This window comes from Cricetulus griseus (genome assembly GCF_003668045.3).
Source record: "Cricetulus griseus strain 17A/GY chromosome 1 unlocalized genomic scaffold, alternate assembly CriGri-PICRH-1.0 chr1_1, whole genome shotgun sequence".
Lineage (NCBI taxonomy): Eukaryota > Metazoa > Chordata > Mammalia > Rodentia > Cricetidae > Cricetulus > Cricetulus griseus.
Genome location: NW_023276807.1, coordinates 158,965,102 through 158,985,854, shown reverse-complemented (window position 1 = coordinate 158,985,854; position 20,753 = coordinate 158,965,102). Strand labels below are relative to the sequence as shown.

Here is a 20,753-nt window from a genome sequence, read left to right as displayed (position 1 = left end):
TTAATCTAGGGAAAAAAAGACTTATATTCAGGATATATAGCAGGCTTTTATATCTCAACAATGAAGAGCAAACTAAAAATGCATACAAAGTTGAATAAGCTTTCTCTGAAGATGATCTACACACAAAAGGCCAATAAGCACATAAACAGGCATCCAACATTAGTTGCCAGAATGGAAATCAAAACCTCAATCATATGGCACTTCACGTCTCTTAGAATAGATAATAATTGTTGGCAAGAAGTGAAGACATTACAATCCTCACACATTGCTGATAAGCATGTAAAATAGTGCAATAATTCAGAGATGTAGTCAGTTCCCCAAATAAAATATATTTACCATGTGCCTCAACGATACTATTGGTAGAAGCCATGGAGACTATGTCTCACAAAGATTTGCCTGTGTATGTTCATAATAACATGGCTCTAAATAGTCAAGTAGAAGAAACAATTGATAAAAAGATGGCTGGTTATGTGGCTCAGTGAGTCCCTGCTTACCATGTATGGGTTCAATATTCAATACTAAAAACAAACCACACAGAGGTAAAGAAGCAAATAGATCTAAAGAATGTGGTGTATCCACAAAATGTAGTTACAGTAGCCATAAAAAATGAAAAGGAATGCTATACTGATGACGGCTCTAATATGGATACACTTTGACATTTGGCCAGACATGGAAGCCTGACATGAAAGGCTATGTAAAGTGTGCTTCTACTGATGTGAGATGTCTCGAGTAGGCAAATCTACAAAGACAGAAAGTAAATTAGCAATGGCCAGAGGCTGGGGTGACAGGGAAATGAGCTGAGACTGCTGAAGGCTATGAAGTTCCCTTTTAGGCTGATGAAAATGCTCTGGAATTAGATACTAGTGTGACCGTCACACAACTTTGTGAATATACTAAAGAAAATCACTAGGTAATATAATTTAAAGGATAGATATTTTTGTACATTTTATGTTGAGTTATTACTCAAATAAGGAGGCATATAGGGATATTTTATAATAATGGGGACACAGACTGAACTGCTGAAGATTCTGAATTAGATGTTGTGAGATGGATCTCATTAATTTTATAGACTCCCCAGGCAATGCTAATGAACTGGCAGTTTTGAAGACCACAGTCTTTCCCTGACACACTTGTCACATCAGATCCTGCAAAAGTAAGCAAAGAGGCATGTGTCTGACGCCATTCCTAGAAGAGGTCCAGTTTATCTGCAGAGAAATGGCCAGAGTCAGAATTCATGGGAAGTACATACAAAATGTCACAAATTTTGATTGTCTCTGTCCACACGAAACATCCGATGATGTAGGGTCTTCATAGGTAGAACTGATCTTTTCTACTGCAAAGTATTTAGTCAAGGTCTTTGTCTACCAGTGCTCCCTTCTACAACTAGGTCACAGAGGACAACTTGGGAATGCCAGGTTTCATGGGGGTGACTTCTAAATAAAGTTATTCTAATGAAAGTGAAAGCCATTTTCACAAGTTGACATGTGTGGAATCCCAGGAGTCTTAAGCTGACTCATAGCACCTGCAGTTCCCAGGAAGATTCCAATGAAGGAGGCCAGAGATGTATTAGTTTTCTTTTTAAAAAGTTCAAATATCTTTAGAGGTAAAAAATGTGGAGACAGACTATGTGTCTGGCTGTCAGTATTAAAAAATGTCCTGTGTCAATGCTGGGGTTGTAGCTCAAGGGTAGAATACCAGCGTAGAACGCATGGAGCCCTAGGTTCAATCTTCGGTACTGTCAAAAAGAAAAAAGAAAAAAAAAAAAAAAAAACCTCCTCATGTTATTGATTAACAAAACCCAGGGAACTTTATGCCATGGTGTAACTCTCACACTTTATGAGCCTAAAACACTTACAGGGTTCAAATTGGACTTGACTGAATTTAAATTCGTTTCTCTTTGCTTTTTAAAGTGAGATGTCTTCTGTGTTGGGAGGGATCATTCCTACTACAGCACCTTCCGATCAATTGATTGACTTCAAATACCTGCAGTTAATAGAGCAGTCTCCTCACACTGTTCATTTCGCTCTTCTCCCCACTGTCTACATAAAAGATGCACCCCAGTACCTCTGCTGAGTTAGCCAGACAAGTTTACACGGACACAAACAATGCATTAGACCTGTAATATGTACGTGATTTCCTAAGGGTTGGCTGCAATTCAAGAACACACCTAAACTTATATTAAATTTCTTCTCTGATAGTTATGACTTTGAAGGTGCAGATCACTTCCTTTTTCATCCCAAGATCAAAGAAATGAGGCATCAGACTTTCCTAATTGCCCATGTTCTACAAATAGTGCTTTATGCAGCAGCAGGGGTTTCCACCTGACAGGAATGTTGAGTTTCATATAACAGGTGTCAGCCATATCTGGAGACCCTTTATCTGCACAGAGAAATGACTGTTAACATCTCGAGACTACCGGCAGAGATGAACTCACCAGTGCAAGTTTCATTAGATGAGTGGCCAGAGAAACCGGGGACACAGGTGGGCATGCAGAGGCCACTCTTCAGAAAGAAGCCATGGCCACATAAGCGACACCCATCTCTGTGGCTGCACTGCAAGCATCCCCGAGGGCAGGCTGCCAAAGAGAAGACACAAGTAAGGCACATCTGCCGGCAGGACCATGCAGGGAAATAAAGAGACCGCAACCAGAAGAGCTAAAATAAATGGCCCCCTCATTGCCATTAACATAGTTTCCCTGTTGATATTTTTAGGGAGCTGATCTCCCTTCAGGAGGAAATGGAATCGCCAGGTCCACTAGTAAATTTATGCAATGCCATCTAAAAATCACAGCATATGAGCGGATGTTCTAAAAGGCTTACTGACTTGTATGAGAGAGGAAGAGCACAGACCTCTCTGGGGGTCTCATTCTTTCTCTACCTCTTACCAGTTATGACCTTAGACAAGCGTCTTTTACAAGTTGGGCTGCAATGTTCTTATACTAACAGTGAGGGGAGAAATAGAACCCAATACAGACAATAGTTGCAAGGATTACAAACATTACAATCTGAAGAACCAGGCACACTGGCAGGGCTCAACTGTCCTACTGCACCACTCCTCACTCTTACCGTGATGACACTGTAATAGCTGTGTCACCTGAGAGTGAGAGCAGTGACAGAAGTATTAACTGCATCTAGACAGCTAGCTATTGAAGGAACCATACAGCTTCTTCTTTGGATCAAGTCAATAACCTTGAAAAGACAGAGTGCTTCATGCTTAATTGTCCTGCTTCCTTAGCTGGTATTTATTATGGTGAAGCTATGTAGGACGGTGTAGGGATCCTGGACTGGAATCAGAAATCTATGTCTAATATGTTGCCTTAACACTTCAAAGTCTCTTTTGTTTTTACACTTGTAAAACAGGCTTCTCACTGTCTACCAATTTCACCAAGTCATTGTGAAGAAAATACGGAGAAATGTAAAACTCAGCGAGTTCTTCCCAAAGCACACTCACCAAAGACTCAAGTTACCTGTGCTTCTTCATGGCATTATTATTATTAAACATCAGGTATTCTTTCTAGTGGGTACACTGGGCAACAGGTTTCAGTAGAAATGAGAGCAAAAAATGATCCCCACACAAGGAGGTTAAGACTTTGGGTTTAACTTCAGTTTAATAATAAAAGCTTTAGTATTTCTCACTAAATTATTGCCTAAATCCTATTCTTCAAGGCTATAATATCAATATTGGGGTCATGAGTGATTTAGTCTGCATGCTGAAAATCCTATGTCCATATCAATATGGCTGATCCACTCTTAATAGGTACTTCAGAGCCATTCAATATAAGCTTTCATTCCATAAAATGCTGGCATCGTTTCCACAAAGACCTTTAGGAACAATATTGATTCCTGCGAGAGAATTATTGGGCTGCACTCCCGAGTCCTGTTTAACCACCACCTGGCAGACATACATGGGAAGCTATCAATTACTTAGAGCAAGCTCCCTGACTGATTCTGCATCTATGTGAGATGTTCCTGGTTACCTGACAATTAATGCACGTGACTTACTGGCTGCCCCGAGTTCCTCCTAAAGCACTGAGCAAAGACTCAAGTTACCTGTGCATTTGTGTTTTGCATGATCTGGGAAGTATCCTTTCCCACATTCTTGGACACACTGAGCTTGGAAGAGGAGAAACGGCTCTTCACAGCGTGTGCACTCATGGGGACCTTGGCACTGGAGACAGTGGCTGCTGCAGCCTGAAAGATAAAAGTTAAGTCAACAGGAATTTGTGTAGTCTTCCAAGTGGGTTCTGGGCACTTATCACAAGGGTCAGGTATAAATAGGATCTGTTCACCAGGCAAAGCAATCCAAGAAAAGCTAGGGACCCCAGCTTCTGGTTTCAACCACTACAACTATCAGTGGAGGACTTGGGACTAGTCACTCTACCTCTATGAACTTCCATGTTCTTCCCACATAACAGAAGTGAAAATACTGTCCCAAACTCCTCCTGGGGAGTTTGAATCACATAATGGAAATGCTTGATAAATATTAATTTTTATTATAATTATTTATCAGTCTTTATTTATTATTGGTTCAAATTCTTAGGTATACAAAGCTTTCTATCTAGAGAACAGGACCATTAAATGTTGAAGGACATAGAAATTAATAGTTGACATAATAAATATGTTTGTGTGGGCATATAACACAATGGTTGTCATGCTGACATCAGATTTTAACATATTTCTATTAGGGTTTTGTCGAAGGAAAAGGAAGTTGTCACTGATAACAAAGATAGCCCTGAGGAAGGAAACCAGGACCAGCAGAAAAGCCAAACGAAAATTTGCCATGGGCTCCATAGAAGTCAGAGAGACTTACGCTTACAGAAGCCCGAGTCTCGGTAGTGCTCGACTGAGCACTGCTCCATGCACACACCATCCTGGAGAACATAGCCATCCATGCATTGCAGGCAGTCTGTTCGAAGAGGCCCACTACAGGCATTGCAACTCCAATCACATTCTAGAAAGAAAGTCTACATTAGATCAGCTTTCTTTCAGTCTTTCGTTAGTCCCAGCAATCCATTTAGGAGGCCACAGTCTTTGACTGTGAGAGGTAAAGTAAGGACAACACAAGAGATGTCAGATAAGTGAGGTGTAACAAAGCCCCAGCTTGTAGACATTTAAATGCTTCTCTGAGGCTTAGCATTTCCTAATTATGTCAAACACAGGCATGAACAAGGAGCAGTCCAAGCCTGGGCAGAGCCCACTTGTCAACAGGGCTGTGGCTGAAGAGTCAGATCAACTTGGCCTTATTCCAGGGGCACCTGAGTACTTCAGTCTCATGCCACCCCAGTTCTTCATGGCAAACCTACCTAGGGAACAAGGCTGCCCCACAGAAATAATCCTGACCTCTAAATACTCAGGGCTCACAAGGTAAAGAGCTATCAGACACATAACTAAGAATGATGCTGCCCACATTGACACCAGACTCATGACTCTTCCTATTTAGAACCTGATGGGGACAGCACGGAAGAAAGAATAAATGATGTAAAAAGAACGTTCCAGAAAGAAGGGGGTTATTTGACAATGAAGGACCTCATTTAGGGTAGAACCAAATTGTTTGAATGTTCCTCTGTTCAACAAGCACCTTTAGGGACACAGTTCACTGCACCTGGAGAACATAAAAGTGAGACATGTAGATCCTGGCCTCAAAGAACTTGTGCCGCAGTAAGGCCAACCTTGGATGTGAACCTCAACAGTGCAGAGAGATCAATAGAAACATTCATCAGGCTCAGCCTCATATCTATTAAGTTGGGAGTCTTGGGGGCTGGGGCATGGGGAAGAATGCTGCTGCTCTTATTGGTGATCTTGTTATAATCATGATCATGTTTATAGCTGGCATTTTTGATGTCCCAGGAAACAAACACTGATGCAATAAGAGAGCTCATGTTTAAGAAGCAATGTTCTAGTTGGTCTTTCATACCTGGGGGATGGGAGGAAACAGCCTGGTGAAACATGTGAATTTTGAAGTTGGGCAAGTCTATTAAATCATCATTTTTTTCTGTATTTCTCTGTCTACCTTCCTCAATCCTTTGGGGCTTGAATTAAATATATACTAGTGCCCATTTACTAAGGCCCTGGAGAGACAAAATGAAACAATGAATGTAAAAAATTAGCACAGAGGCTGGAGGTGGAGCCCAGTGATACAGCATGTACTTAGGATCCCTGGGTTCCTGGCTTCAATCACAACAACTAAGTAAATACAATGCCCCGTATACATTAACAGCTCAATAGAGGTTCGTGGAAGAACTTAGAGAACATATTTCTTAGAGAACATATTTCCACTCAAGGCCATCTCAAGTCCATTTTCCTACCCAGCTATGAAGCTGGAAGAACTCATTTCTCTATTCCTTCACACAGTACTTCTAAGGCCTTAGGTAGCAGGCACATGTGCAAGATGATACATGTGCTCCGAAGGTATATAAAATTAATCTCCTTCATTTATAGGGTTGAGTCAGTCCTGGGGGAAAATGACTAAAAACAGAGCTGTGAAAAGCAGCAGTTATGAAATCATTTACTACACAGAAGATCTGAAAAGAATCTTGTTTTTCACCACAAGCTGACAGCCCATGGTTAGAAAGAAAAGAACAGAAAAGTTCCTGTAGTTGTGAACATGGAAGACCACCTAAGTTGACAACCAAGTCCAATTTCTTAGAACGGAAAGTATGCAGAGGCTGAGAGTTTCCCGAGTTTACTTGACAGACATTTGACCTCTGATTAGGAGCTGAACCATCTCTGCCAGAACGAGAGGGTTAGAAGGAAACATGGAGAGAAGCAAGGAGGAGTCAAGGAAATCAGTTAAATCCCGTTTTTCCTACGCTGAACTCTGCCACAAGACTTCCAGCTACTGCTGAACAAGGAAAAGATATTTGGGGTTTTCACCCATTTGAGTATGCTAAGTAGAGATAACAATTCAGACGTAAGTCTTCACTTGATTAAGTTTACAGTCAGATAAATCAGGGCTGCAAATGTAAACACTCACAGGCCCAGGGAGGTAATGGACATCTTTAGAAGAACCCTCATGTAATAGAGGGAACAGGAGGAGCTACAGTGAGGCAGGGATAAGAGCTGTGCAGTCTAACCTATAGTTGTACTATAGCAATGTAATCAATTCTACTATTATTAGATTGCTGAACTTCCCCAAAGAAATAGACAATCTCAAGTGTTATATTTCCGGTGTGAAAAGAGATAATCAGAATTTCAATACATCAGGACATGAGACGGGCCAAACAAAGCACATCTATAAACAAATGCAACTAAAGGTTTTGTTTGCCATTTGCTACCTCTTGTCTACTTGCCAATGCCAGATACAATGTTGGGCAATTTGAAGGAACCCAAACAATTTGCCTAATGGATGCATAAATGTGTGAATAAATGAATGAAGGCATCGTTGTTTCACAGAAAGTGGGAAACATCTGACGAAAGTGTTTGCCTAAGATGAGGAGTGGGTATCTAGAGTAAAGAAACATCCCCGAATAAAAGCATCCCTACACAGCTCAGGGAAACCTTTACCTCTGCAAGTCTTGGTGGAGATGTCGAGATAGTACTGGGGGGCACAGCTCTCATAATGGCACTCTCCAAAGAGCAGGACCTTGCTTGGCTCTCGGCAGGAGGTGCAGCTGCCCTGTGAGTCACAGCTTCTGCAATGCATGTTGCATGCTGAGTGGAGAGGAAAGGGAAATGACCAGATGATTACAACCACAAATACAGAGGCACTGAGCAATGCCAGACAGATGCTGCAGGAGAACAAAGCCCCACTCCAGTCTTCCCTTTAATTATGGCCCATAACCTTCCTCTGTGAGCAAGATACAGAAAATATTAGTTTTATTTTCCAAAATAGAAGAAGGGAATCTATTTTCCCAGAGATGAACATAAATCCAAGCACAAGAATCCCATATCCAAATTGTTCTGTGATTTAGCAACAGAATTCATACTGACTCTAAGACCAGTGACTTCATTTGAACATTACTTAGGAAATCAACCCCTCTCCCATCATTTATGTTATAGATACATATTATTTTTAGGTGACAACTTTATTGTGGAGATTGTGAAATCCTGTATTTTAAGACACTGAACTTAGACGTGACCTGGTTTATTGGCTTACCCAGTTGTAACTCTCTGTAGCCAGGCACATAATTGATGCATTCAGGGAGTGCCCTGAACTGGTCTACTTGCATCTCTCCAGTTTAACAACCACCATTGCTCCTTCTTTTTATTTATTCATGTTGGAGGGAAATGAGTTCATCACAAACTCTGGAAGGCAGATATGTGGACGAGGGGGCTTGTTCTTTATTGCTCCACAAAGAAATTCTAGAGCCAGTCAGAAAGAACAGGCCAACCAGTCCTCCTAACGGGGGTGATGGTTTCTTTCCCTCACCCATCCCTGCTCAGGTTTCAAGGCTGGCTCAGATACCCTGGAGCTCTTCTCCAACTCCAATACACAGTGGGTCTAGTACTGAATAGTTAACTTATCAGAGTTCCTACCTCTTCTGGTTACTCCTTCTTTTTAAAGTTTGATTTAGAAAAAGATTTATTTATTTTATGTACAATTACTCTATGGGAATATATGATTTTATGCCAGAAGACCACATAAGATTCCATTATAGATGGTTGTGAGCTATCCATGTGGTTGCTGAGATTGAACTCAGGGTCTCTGGAAGAGCAAAGAGTGCTATTGACTCCTGAGCCATCTCTCCAGCCCCCCATGTGGTTACTCTTAAATTCCAGGGTTAAGAGAATTCACTTCCTAAATTCATTTTTAAAACAGGAATCTTGTGAGTCTCACGGCAACACAGTCATCACTGCTTCCCATAATGCTGGCTACACACAATTCCTCAAAGGCCCTTTACCATACAGTTTCTAAAATTGGCACAGTATAATTAGCTATGATGAACACTACAAAGGGGCATTTCTGATTTTTTTGTTTGTTTGCTTGTCTTATGCAACATAACCTCAACCCAATTCAGTGGCTTACTTTAGTCAATTACAGAAAAGACTGAAACTTAAAAATGAGAGTTAGGTTCTTAATTCAATGGAAACTCTCCAGGAGATGCCATTTCCATGGTATCACAGCAGTTTGTGCAGGGATCACCCTGAAGCAAGGGAAAAGGCATCCACAAACAGAAGTATAGCAAAGCAATATGCTTTTGTCACCTATTCTTCATACAAGAGATTCTGTTTATTTCTTTGAGTTCCTATTTCTTTGATTCTGAGGCTGTGAAGATCCTCATAAATCTAAGTCACTATTTCTCCACCAACAAACCCATCTCTTGAATAGAGATGCAAGTATTTCATTCCTGTGGCTGCTGTGTCACAGACTGTGCTAGTCCTGATAGACAGCTGATGTATGCCAAGCTGAGTTTTCATCACAAATGTGAGGAGATCTTCCCTTTGGTACAAAAGAAGTTCCTATCTTCAGTAATTCAACAGATGATGCAAAATTTTGGGGTTTTATATAGCACCTTACAAATATTAATGCTTATACACAATTCAGTGAACTAGGAGAGGCACCATTCTTCCTGTCTCTATCTATAAAAGTAGCTTTTATTGAATGGTTAGCTTTTCATTCCTGATGGGATTGACAGCAATAACTAATCTATGGTGAAAGAAATCATACTTTCTGCTAGGGTCTGTGTTAAGTGCTACAGTGTTAGGATGTAGCTACTGTTATAATTCCCCCACTGCAGTTTGATTGAGACACGATTTCCACAGGCTTACATGTGGGTACCAAATGGGCAGTTGTTTGGAAAGGTTGCAAAAATTTTAGGAAGTGGAGCCTCACTGGAATAAGTGGATCACTGAGGGTGGCTCTTGAGGCTTTACAGCACAGCAACAATTCCTGTTAACTCTCTGCTTCCTAGGTGTGGATGTAATGTGTCCAACCAGCCTTTTGTTCCTGCCACTATGACATGAATGCCTTCTACAGGTCTTCTCCTTCATGGTAGACTGTATCCCCCAGAACAACATTTCTAAATAAACCCTTTCTCCCATATGTTGTCTTTGTCAGGGTATTTTCATCACAGCAAAAAAAGTAACCAAAGACATTCCCCCTTTATAGAAAGACACCAAGATCAAAGGTGAATTGGTTTGCATAAGGGCATAATGCTGGTAAGTGACATTAACACTTAGACTTCTAGAGTACCCCCAACTCTCAAGACTCCCCAAAGTCACTAGTCTATAGTGCCTTCAACATGAGAAATCCTACAACATAAAATTGATATATCACCACTGTATTTGTTCACAGTGATTTCCAAAGATATAACAAATACCTAAGGGATTTATTTATTTTTATTTTATTTATAGGGTGCTTTCTCACATGGATGTATGAGTACTACATGTGTGTAGGGCCCATGAAGGGAACACCTAATCTGCAAATGAAGTAACAGAAGGTTGTAGGGTTCCATGTGTGTGCTGGCAAGCCAACCCAGGCCCTCAGCAAGAAGAGCAGCAGGTGCTTGCCACTGCTGAGCCATCTTCCTAGTCTGACAGTTTATCTGTTCCTTCATCTGTGAAGAATGTCCTAATTGTTTTCCAGACCAGTTCTCTAATATACCCAAACATTTTATATCCAATTCAGTGTAATTAACAATAACCATACTTGTTTGAGATGACATTTATACATGTACCTCTTGTATAAGAAAAGAATAACTTGTATTTTGGGATGAAGAGGAAATATTTTACACATGACACCTTGCTCGTTGTCAGTATCAATAGATAAAGAGAGAAGATAAGTTAAATCCACTGATGTGCAAACCCACTGACCGTGTACCAGCACAGACTCCTGCTCTACTCAGGATCAAAGGGCTGGATTGTTCAGATGACCATGAAGAGACCGACTGATACATCTACTTTATATGAGATAACTGCTGCGGAGAAGTTAAATAACTCACCCAAGATCACACAGCTACCACTTAGAAAGGCGAGCATCTTATACTGGGCTGATATCTAAGCCATGGTCTGCTAATGGCATCCATATTGCCTTTGCAGGTTAGCTTCTTTTCTTATATAAAACAAAGGGTACTGGAGGAGAAGGTGAAAGCAAGAACTTCACATTTCTTCCCAAGGCCCAGAAGAGCAGTGGGGAGACAGCTCAGTAAACTTACGTTGACACACTTGGTTATCATCCGGGTAATGCCCAGGGAAGCAGGTGGTGCTGCAGGTACCAATGTGGGTCAGAAGCAGACCAGTGGCACATGAGGAGCAGGAGAAAGGTCCTCCATTCTGGCAGCTCCTGCAGGAAGAATGGCATCCTACAGAGGGAAAAGAGACACGAGTAAAACTATGATCTCCGTGTGATGTTTGGTATTGTCAACTTGCCATGATTTAGATGTACTAGGAGGCAGACCTCCATGTATGTTTGTGGCAGAGTTTCTAGGCGAGGTTAACTGAGGTGGGACAATGCTGTCTAAATGTGGGCAGGACCATTGCGTGGGCCGAGGTCCTGGACTGACTACAAAGGAAAAATGTAAAGTGAACACCAGTGCTCGTTTTCTCTCTGCTTCCCAACTGAGGTTGCAGTGGAACTAGTTGTCTCAAGCTCAGCCCTCCTCCCCACCTCCCTGCCACAAAGGGCTGTACCTTCCAACTGAGAGACAAAACAAGCTCCTCTTTGCTGAACTAGCTTTATCCAGCTATTCTGTCCCAGCAGTGAGAAGACAATGAAGGCATCCCCCCAAAAGCAACACGTGAAAATGAAGACTTCAAATAGGGCACTCGCTGGGCCAGGCTGCAGCCCTGCACCCACCCTTCCAGCCTCCGTTCTCCTCAAGACACCAAACCATTCTGTGATGTCAAAAGAACTTCATCAGCATCCCAACCCTGTCCCAGACCAGCACTTACTCACTTTTACAAGTGCCCCTCTCTGCATAGTGTCCAGGAGGGCAATCAGCAACACAGTGATCCCCGAGTAGCAGGTGGCGGGCATGCTGGCATTTTAGGCAGATGCTACCAGTGTCGTGGAGGTTAGCCACGCAGTGCTGGCACAGAGGATGGCAATCTGGAGAGAGAAGAGGAGGGAAACAAGCACTGACGTTCATACGCCAAGGTCTAATCAGTGCACCACAGGGCAGAGGGGTTCAATTACCACAGCTGCAGTTCAGCCATCTGGAGAGGAGCCCAGAGGTCACACCCTAGTAAAGCAGAAGCTGAGGATTTGAACAAATGGAGGGCTTGAGGTTTTTAGTAAATGGTTTTAGTAAATGCTAGACCCGGCACAGCAATTGAGTTTTCATTTCTTTCCAATTGAATGACCTTCAAGTACTAGGGCTTTGTGTGGGCAGATACTTGACATGGTAGAGAGACCCGTCAGTCCAAGAGAAATGGCAAGATCAGTGTAACTTCTCCCCCCAGGAGCAACAGCCCTCGAGGGCTTGGAGTCCTCATCCCAGCACAGGCTATGGAGCCTGCCACAGGACTCCTCCACATGGCCTCCAGGGCCAGCACTCCAGTCGGCCTTTGGCATGGGGAGAGTGGGGTGGGTAGATAATTGGATTGAGTTGCTTGAACACTTTAGTCTTTAAGTGAAGATGGGATTATAACGAAGGGCTGTGAGCAGAAAAATCATTTTCACCACCTGATAGATGATTCTCAGCAGCTCTGTCATACCAGCTGTGATTAAAGCCATAAAACAAATTGTCTGGTGCAGTCAGCACTCTCTTGTTCTCACTCATATAATAGTCAACCCTTAATAAAGAGCTCAATCGGGTTCAGCCTCCATTGTGTGTGAACACTTCTTCGGCTCTGCCTTCAAGTGGTAATTACCTCAAAGTCTCCTTCATAATCCTTCATCTCCACAGCAGAAGAAACCTAGGGATCCTAATCACTGCCAAGCGAAAATAATTGTGGTGTAGGACAGGGAGAACGGACTCTGGCTTTAGGTCCTTCCATGTTTCCCCCAGGGCACTCTAAGCACTTGTTTGTACCTGCTCCTACCCTACCAGGGCTCGGATGTCTTGTTTCATCTCTTGGTATTATAGGTCATGCCAGTGATCTGGGCCACATTTGCTCTATTTTTTTAAAGCTCACGTCAGGAACACAGATTGCATCCATGATCCCTACTAAAAGAGATCTGGCTTCTGCTCTTTGGGAGAAACATTAATGTTGATTTAACTATTGATCATCTACAAATATTCTCAGTACAGGAAGCAGGTTTCATTCCCACACCAGCACTCCAATCAGTGTGAGACCCACTACTGCTGCCCTAGAAATTAAGTCAAAGTGTCCTCTTCAAAAATGCCGACTCTTATACTATCATACAAACTGAGATATGGTGATAGATGATTTATGATCTAAAAAAGCCACTGAAGATCAGGAAAGCAAAGCAGCCAGCCTCTAGCTCTTATCTCTACCTCAGACTGAGGGGGCAATTCTGGCTCCACGAATCATCAGTGTGGCTGGAGACTGAATGCCCTGCTCCTATCTTACATACCTCTCTAGTGCTGGGATTAAAGGCATGAGCGCTGTTTATCTGTTAGACTGATTGACTCTCTTGTAGCCCTGGGTGGCCTTGAACTCACAGATATCCATCTGCCTCTGTCACCTGAGTCCTGGGATTAAAGGTGTGTGCCACCATCGCCCAGATACTATGGCTGTGGCTAGCTTTGCATTCTGATTGATCTTCAATGGCTTTATTAGATCATAAACAATATATCACCACACCAAGGCCCCTGACCTTTTACTGAACTTGGGTGTTTCAAATAGCAGGCAGCCTTTCCCCGGTATTAGAGACAATACATGATATCCTAGGAGTCAAATGAATCCTTATTACAGTCCTTTAGTACATCATCAAGGAAATGGCAACTGCACTAAGGGAAATATGAGAAGGAGGCTGTTCCCTGATCCCCATGGCTGTGTATGACTTGCATATTGCCAAGGGCTTTGTTCTTACCCTGTGCTGCCCTCACAGGGTAGAAGCACAAACCTGGAGGTGGGCCTGAAGAAGTTAAAATGCTTCAGAAAATAGAGCAAATGAAGGTAGTGCTCTATGAGGATGAAAGCCCAGGAAACACTCGCTACCTAGTGAAGCCCTGTTGGCTGGGGTGCCATGAGCTCGTCCTCCTCCAGGCAAGTGTGAGCAGAGCACCCTGGGTTTGGGCACGGGTGGACAAGATTTGCAGATGTTCCATTGGGCTAGAGAACAGCTGCACTGACTGAAGCTTTCCCAGCTAGAGACACGAAAGAGAATCATCATCACGGGGACACTTTGAAGACAAAGTAAGCAGTCTCTGGCGTAGTCTGAGGGTGTAATAAATCAGTATCTATTGACTTGTCTGATCTTGGGGATCTCTGCAAGCTGTTTGCATGAGAACAAAATGTGCATGCAGCACATTATCTAGCTGTGGCTGGACTACAGACAGCCCCTTTTGCTCTTTTAACAACCATCTTGAAACTCTCTCTACTCCCTCCAAGATATCCCAACAACACACCCACCAAGTGTTCTGGTTGACTTCACTCAGTCCATGTGCATCGTGACCTCCTCTTGTTCCTTTCAGTTGGGAACATCTATCTTTACTCATTTTTACCCCATTTTCCACCTCACTGGACTCCTCCTGACATGCTGGATTCTGTTACCAGTGCTCTCCCCCACCTCTTTACCCTCTCCTTGACCCAACTCCTAAACATGCTGCACGCGACCTCCAGCCCCCAGAGATTTCTGTACTAACATCTTGGCTCGATGCCTTTCTCTGACCACCTGTTACTGCCTTGGTTGTAAAATGCCCCTCACCAGCTCCTATGTTTGGACACTCAGTTGGAAATGCTACTTTCTGAGGCTGTGAGGTCTTCAGGAAGGAGGGACAACCTGGAGGAAGTGATTTGCTGAGTTTGGAGAAGTAGGCCTTGAGGTTACAGTTCAGCCTGGTTTGTAGCCTCATTTTATCTGCCTCCTGGTTACCCAGTGTTAGCGAGCCACTACTCTCTCCTACCACCTAATGCAACATTTCCCCCACCATAATGCAGGGTATCCCTAAAACAGTCAGCCAAAATGAAACCCTTCTTCCCTTGACTTGCTTCTCATCAGACAGTCGGCCAGAGGAAAAGAATTACTAATGTACCACCCAGCTTCCTTCACTTCTAACACCACCTCAGAGTGTCCTGTTCCAGTCTCCACAACTGTCTTGACAGGTCTCTAGTGGACAATAAGTGACAAAATTGACTGGATTCCTCCATATTCTATTAGAAAGCCCACAGCATGTGACACTTCTGACCAGCCTTTCTCCTTGAAGTACTTTCTCTCATCTTAGCATAGTTTATCCTATCTCAACATTGGTTGGTTCCTCTTTCTGTGGTTCCAATTGACAGATAAACATAGGAATTCACTACAGTCCTTGTGACAGTTAATCTTGATCATCAACTTCAGATTTAGAGCCACACCTTTGGAATTCTCTAAGGCAGTGGTTCTCAACCTTCCTAATGCTGCGAACCTTTAATACAGTTATGTTGTGCTGACCCCCTACCAAAAAATTATCTTCGTTGCTACTTCATAACTGTAATTTTGCTACTGTTAGGAATCATAATGTAGATATTTGTGTTTTCCTGTTTGACCCCAAAGGGGTCACAACCCACAGGTTGAGAACCACTGGTCTGGTGTTGTTTAAATGCAGAAAGAAAGGCTTAAATGCAGAGGGAAGACACATCTTCAACACGAGTGGCACTATTCTCGTAGGCTGGGGCCATAAGCTGAATAAAAAGGAAGAAAGCTGGCCAAACACCAGCATTCATCTTTCATTGTGCCCATACCTCACATTTCTGCTGCCATATCTTCCCCACAGAGCTTTCCCTACCATGCCTTTCTCTGTTCCAAGTATTATCATAAGCTAAAAGCCCAAACAAACCCGTCCTTCCTCAGGTTGCTTCTTCCAGGTATCTAATCACAGCAAAGGGAAGAGGAGCTAATGTACCCCTCCATAACTTCTGTCCTCCCAACTATGTCTGTGGGAACCACAAAGCAAACATGGCAGGCTGTATGCATTCAGATCCCAGAGGCCAGTGGGAAGGGCTCAAGAGTGCAGACTGCAATCACTCAGGGCTTCGGCTTCCTTCCATAGCTCCCTGTTAAAGCAGCCGTAGGAAAGAAGGCATCCATCAATCCCATGGCATATCACAGGGCATGATAGAGTGAATACCCAGAGGCGAAGAAGAAATCAATAAATGACATCTGAAAATATAAAAGTCAACCACGAGTTGCCCACAGTGTCACATTCATCCAAGTTAGATTACAGCTCTGCCTTCCACGGGAGGTTATAACTACTTCAGTTTGAAAGTTGGACTTTCTAACTCTTTTTGTTCACTGCCTATATTTATTCTACTGTTCAAAAAGTCACATTGGATACCCAATCCTATGAATAAATTCATTCCAAAACAACAATCTGAGGGAGTTCCTGTATTAATCCCTTCACCTAAACCTCCCCTCCCACTGCTGTCATACGAACACCAGCTCCAACAAACCACCACTAAAATAAATATGTGGTGGAATCCCGCTATGAATCATGGTTGGTTGACTGATTTTTATTATGCCAAGGAAAAGAAGAATAATAAATTTCTAAAATCTAGGAAACAGCTTTTTTTCCCCAGAAGCTTGAAATCAAAATCTTTTTGGAAAAAATTCCTTGGGAGACCTCAGTATGATGGATGACACAGGAAGGAAGCCAGAAACCAGGGCAACAAGAGCCCAAGGATCAATACGAATGTTCTGACTTACATTTAAAGAAGTATTGTCCCCTAGGGCAGACACCAGAGCTCAGGACATCGAGCCACAAGTGGCCAGTCCCACTGGTCACCACCTGTGAGCTGGCTTAAGGCTCTATCCTGAAAGCTGCCGTGTTCTACATAGAAGAGAGGCTATGCAGCATTCAAAATATAATTGAGAACTTTATTTCTCTGGTGGCAAAACTATCCATAGAATAAGATATGGAAAATAATTCTTCAAAGTATAAACAAAAACCAAAAAACACTTTAGGAATGCTTGTCAGAATTCAGAACAGCTGATGTTGACATTCTATCTTCTTTTATGTTTTTTCTACAGGGACTTTCACATGTGAATTTTACACAGATGAGATTATATGAAATGTGGACACACTGCACTTTCCACTTAGTCCCATCAGCATCTCCACGTGCCATCTTTTGTCAACACTATTTTTAAGGACTACAAGATATTGCAGCTTTAAGTCAACAAGTAGAAAAGGTCATGTTTATTACAGAGCGGACCTTTGTCTCCACTCTTCTACTTAAGGCCACAATAAAAACCTTTGTGTACAAATCTTCATCTGCATTCCTGATCATTTTAAAAGGACAACATTAAGAGGGTATAACTAATAATATCATTAGAGCTTTCATTTGTGGCCTCTGAACAGGCATTAGGTACTGTCTCAACTGACATAATGCCAATCTCTTCTGAGGAGACAGATTGAACCATACCATCCTGTCCCCTTGATAAACAAGGAAACCGAGATGGAGCACTTAATTCCTGGGCTCACACATGCCAGACCCAGATGAAGACACACCTTTACCACGATGGGCATAAAAAACAATGCACAATTCCTTGCAATTTTCTTTCTAGAAAGTTCCTATCATTTGGTGTTTCTAAGGGACATTTGAGTCTATTTTGTCGTAACTATTCCAAAACTATGGATACATATGCATATGTATAATGCATGCCTTAAATATATTTAAATGAACATATACACATATAAATGAACATATAAATATTTAAATAAAACAACCTTGATTAATCAATCAGATTAGTGAAAAGTTGTCTTACCATATTTTACCTCATTGTTTTATAATTGTACTTGAAGTTGAGCATTTGAAAAAATATTTTTCAAACAACAAAAATATTTAAGTAGCTACAGTATTCATAGAGTTTTTGGCACAGCTAGTTAAATGACCCTGAGTATATGATTCTGTCCAAGAAGTTAATGTGTACAAGAAAACAATAATGTGCAACACCAATCCAAGAGTTCTTTCCTATTGTTTGCAGCCACCCCCACTGACTAGGCAGCATGGTGTCACAAGCTCTCCCTGGGAAGTCATCAAAATCTCAACTGCAATGTTACCAATTTGTAAGCTCAAGACACAGGTAAACAATAAAAAATGGGGGAAAGTAACCAACAACCCAGCCCCAAATGTGCATTTGAATGAACAAACACTGGCCTACCTCCATCAATATAATCTGTGTCCTCTCCAAATTCTTACCCCAGCCTACAGAAGCACCCTCTATTGAGGGTAAAGTGTAGCAAGGTCACCCATTCTGCACCAGATTACCCTCCCAGGGAGGAGCAGGTTAGATGCTGAGCAGACCTGGGCTCCACCCCTTACCTTTAAGAGGGTTATGTCTGTAGTATTTTATGATGCAGGGTGATGGAGATGGCAGGCTGGACAGCTAGAGAGCATACAGTGAGTGTGAAGTAGTAATAGTGACAGGAGACCTACAAGGCTATAAGGATGAGGACAGGGGGCCTTGGCAGCACTTGGTGTTGCACTGCCAAACTAGTTCAAAGGTAAGGCCACTTTTGGCAGGGGCAGGGGAGGGGACAAGTTACCAGTAAAGACAAGAGAACTGGGCAGGGATGAGAGGGGATGAAAAGGTTTTCAAGAAAAAGGGAATATTTAGATCCAAGGCAATAGCAGAATAAAAGAGGATGTTTCCAAGAAAGGAGTTTCTATATGGCAGGTCTGAGTATGTATCCAAAGCTGAGAATAATGATGCAGATTTGTAATCCCAGCATTAAAAAGGCTGGGGAAAATGATTACCACAAATTCAAGGCTAACCTGGGCTATACAGTGAGATCTTGCCTCAGACAAGCAAACAACACACAAAGGAGTCCTGTGAGGTATGGTTAGGCTGAGTTAAGGAGACCTTAGTAAATCAAGAAAAAGGGAATTGGAAATTGGTATGTGGGGTATGTGGGGTACTTGGGGTATGTGGGGGCATGGAGTGAGGGGTTGGTGTTGGTCTATTTACTGAGGTCTCCATTTTACTTACCACTTTCAATGAGAAAGTATTTCCTACAAAGTTAAGTGGTAATGGCAGAATACTATAGAACCATAGCAAAAAAAAAAAAAAAAAATCAACAATTTAAGAAAATTCCGAAGGGCTGTTACACCAAGAAACTATGTCTGGAAAAACAACAATTTAAAAAAACAAAAAATAACAACAACAAAAAAGAAAATCCTGACATCCTGCAAATCTCAATGTGAAACCTTTGCTGAGAGAGTGGGGTCCCTACTAATCTTTTCCTACTCTCCCTCTAACTTTTTATTGTCCCCTCTACAGAAGACCCTTCTCTGCTGATAACATCCCACAGTAGGATCGGGTGTACGTTTAATCAAGCAGGCTTAAAATACTCCACACAAACACCTGACAGTGTTGAGGTGTACCTTGGGAAGGGAGAACATGTCTTGGTATATGACCAGAAATGACCTTTTGACAAATGCTAGTCCCTCACAACCCCTTTAAGACGGATACCAAGGTCAATTTGGATCAATTAAATAGTCTGGAGCAGGGAACCCCAATGTAGTTTATGGGTGAAAGGAAAAGATTATTGAACAAAAGTACTAGGCCAGTCAGTGTGGTGGCTCTGACAACTTGAGCACAAAGCCTACTTGGTAGAAGAACTGAGTCCCACAAATTGTTTTCTGACCTTAATATGCATATTGTGACACACATATGCGTGTGAACACACACACACACACACACACACACACACACACACACACACACACACGTCATAAATCAATAAATATGATCCTCTTTCAGGTCTTGGCTCCAAGATGGCCAAAAAAGGAAATAAAAGTTGCACCAAAAAGGTCATGGCCACATGCTGCACAAACTGTACCCTGTGGTGTGCCTAAGAAAAAAGTGATTGAGATGTTCTTCATTCTGAATACAGTAGAGGCCTCTGCCTCCAGGGACATCCCTGCAGAAAGTACCTTCCATGTTTTTTGTCTGTTCCTAGCTCCAATACTGTGTGTGTTTTGCTATTACAGCAAAGAGGTCAGGGGTTGATCTCATGAAGGCTGGAAAGACCGAAACCTCCACATGGTTTAGACCTGCTGGAGTTACCTGCTGACCTCCACCAAAGCCTGTGTAAAGAGCTGGCTTCATAGGGACAGAAGAAAAACCATCTGGGGAAACAAACAAACAAACAAACAAAAAACAACAAACCCCCCAGAAACTGTACTTTAAAATGAGTATGTAAGTAAATACATTTTAAAAAAAATAAGAGTATTAGGAAAGTGTGGAGAATCTGGTGGGCCCTGAAAAGGTTACTGAGGAGTGTACCCGCTAGTTTGCAAAAATCTACTTCTACCTAGGAGGAAAATGATGGCACTTGGTCGTGTGTGTGTGTGTGTGTGTGTGTGTGTGTGTGTGTGTGTGTGTGTGTGTTGTGTATGAGAGAGGAGAGAGATTGAGAATACACAACTGCCTTGTTAGTTACAATCTGAGATAACAAAGAGAGAACTCTCCCTAGGGCCAGCCAAATGTGTCCATTATACAATCTAAACAAATGTAAATGTGGCATGAGTCCTGTCTCCAGGCACTGTAGGAGACGACTGTGTGTCCCTACGAACTGCTGCGACAACAGTGACTTCACACAGCCAATCCCATACTTCATAAAAACTGATCTGATTTGGAGAAGACTAAATTGGGTAGGCAAATAGTAATCTGATGTCACTGGACAGGAGCTTTTAGAGTATAGCCAGTCAGAAATGACATCCTTAAAATGGCAGTGTCCTCAGAGAGGCCAACACACCCCAGAACAAATT

The 20,753-nt window shown here is 42.3% G+C and overlaps 1 protein-coding gene across 1 annotated transcript in view; it reads right to left on the bottom strand.

Moving 5' to 3' along the window:
* The window catches only part of LOC100753685 (extracellular matrix protein FRAS1), a 269,806-nt gene that overhangs the window by 135,307 nt on the left and 113,746 nt on the right, over positions 1-20,753 (bottom strand). The window contains exons 20-25 of the mRNA XM_035453056.1: positions 11,833-11,985; positions 11,093-11,239; positions 7,503-7,649; positions 4,810-4,950; positions 4,050-4,190; positions 2,435-2,575 (exon numbers count right to left, since the gene is read on the bottom strand). Of these exons, the coding sequence (XP_035308947.1) occupies positions 2,435-2,575; positions 4,050-4,190; positions 4,810-4,950; positions 7,503-7,649; positions 11,093-11,239; positions 11,833-11,985 (870 nt within the window). The remainder of the gene's footprint in view (positions 1-2,434; positions 2,576-4,049; positions 4,191-4,809; positions 4,951-7,502; positions 7,650-11,092; positions 11,240-11,832; positions 11,986-20,753) is intronic.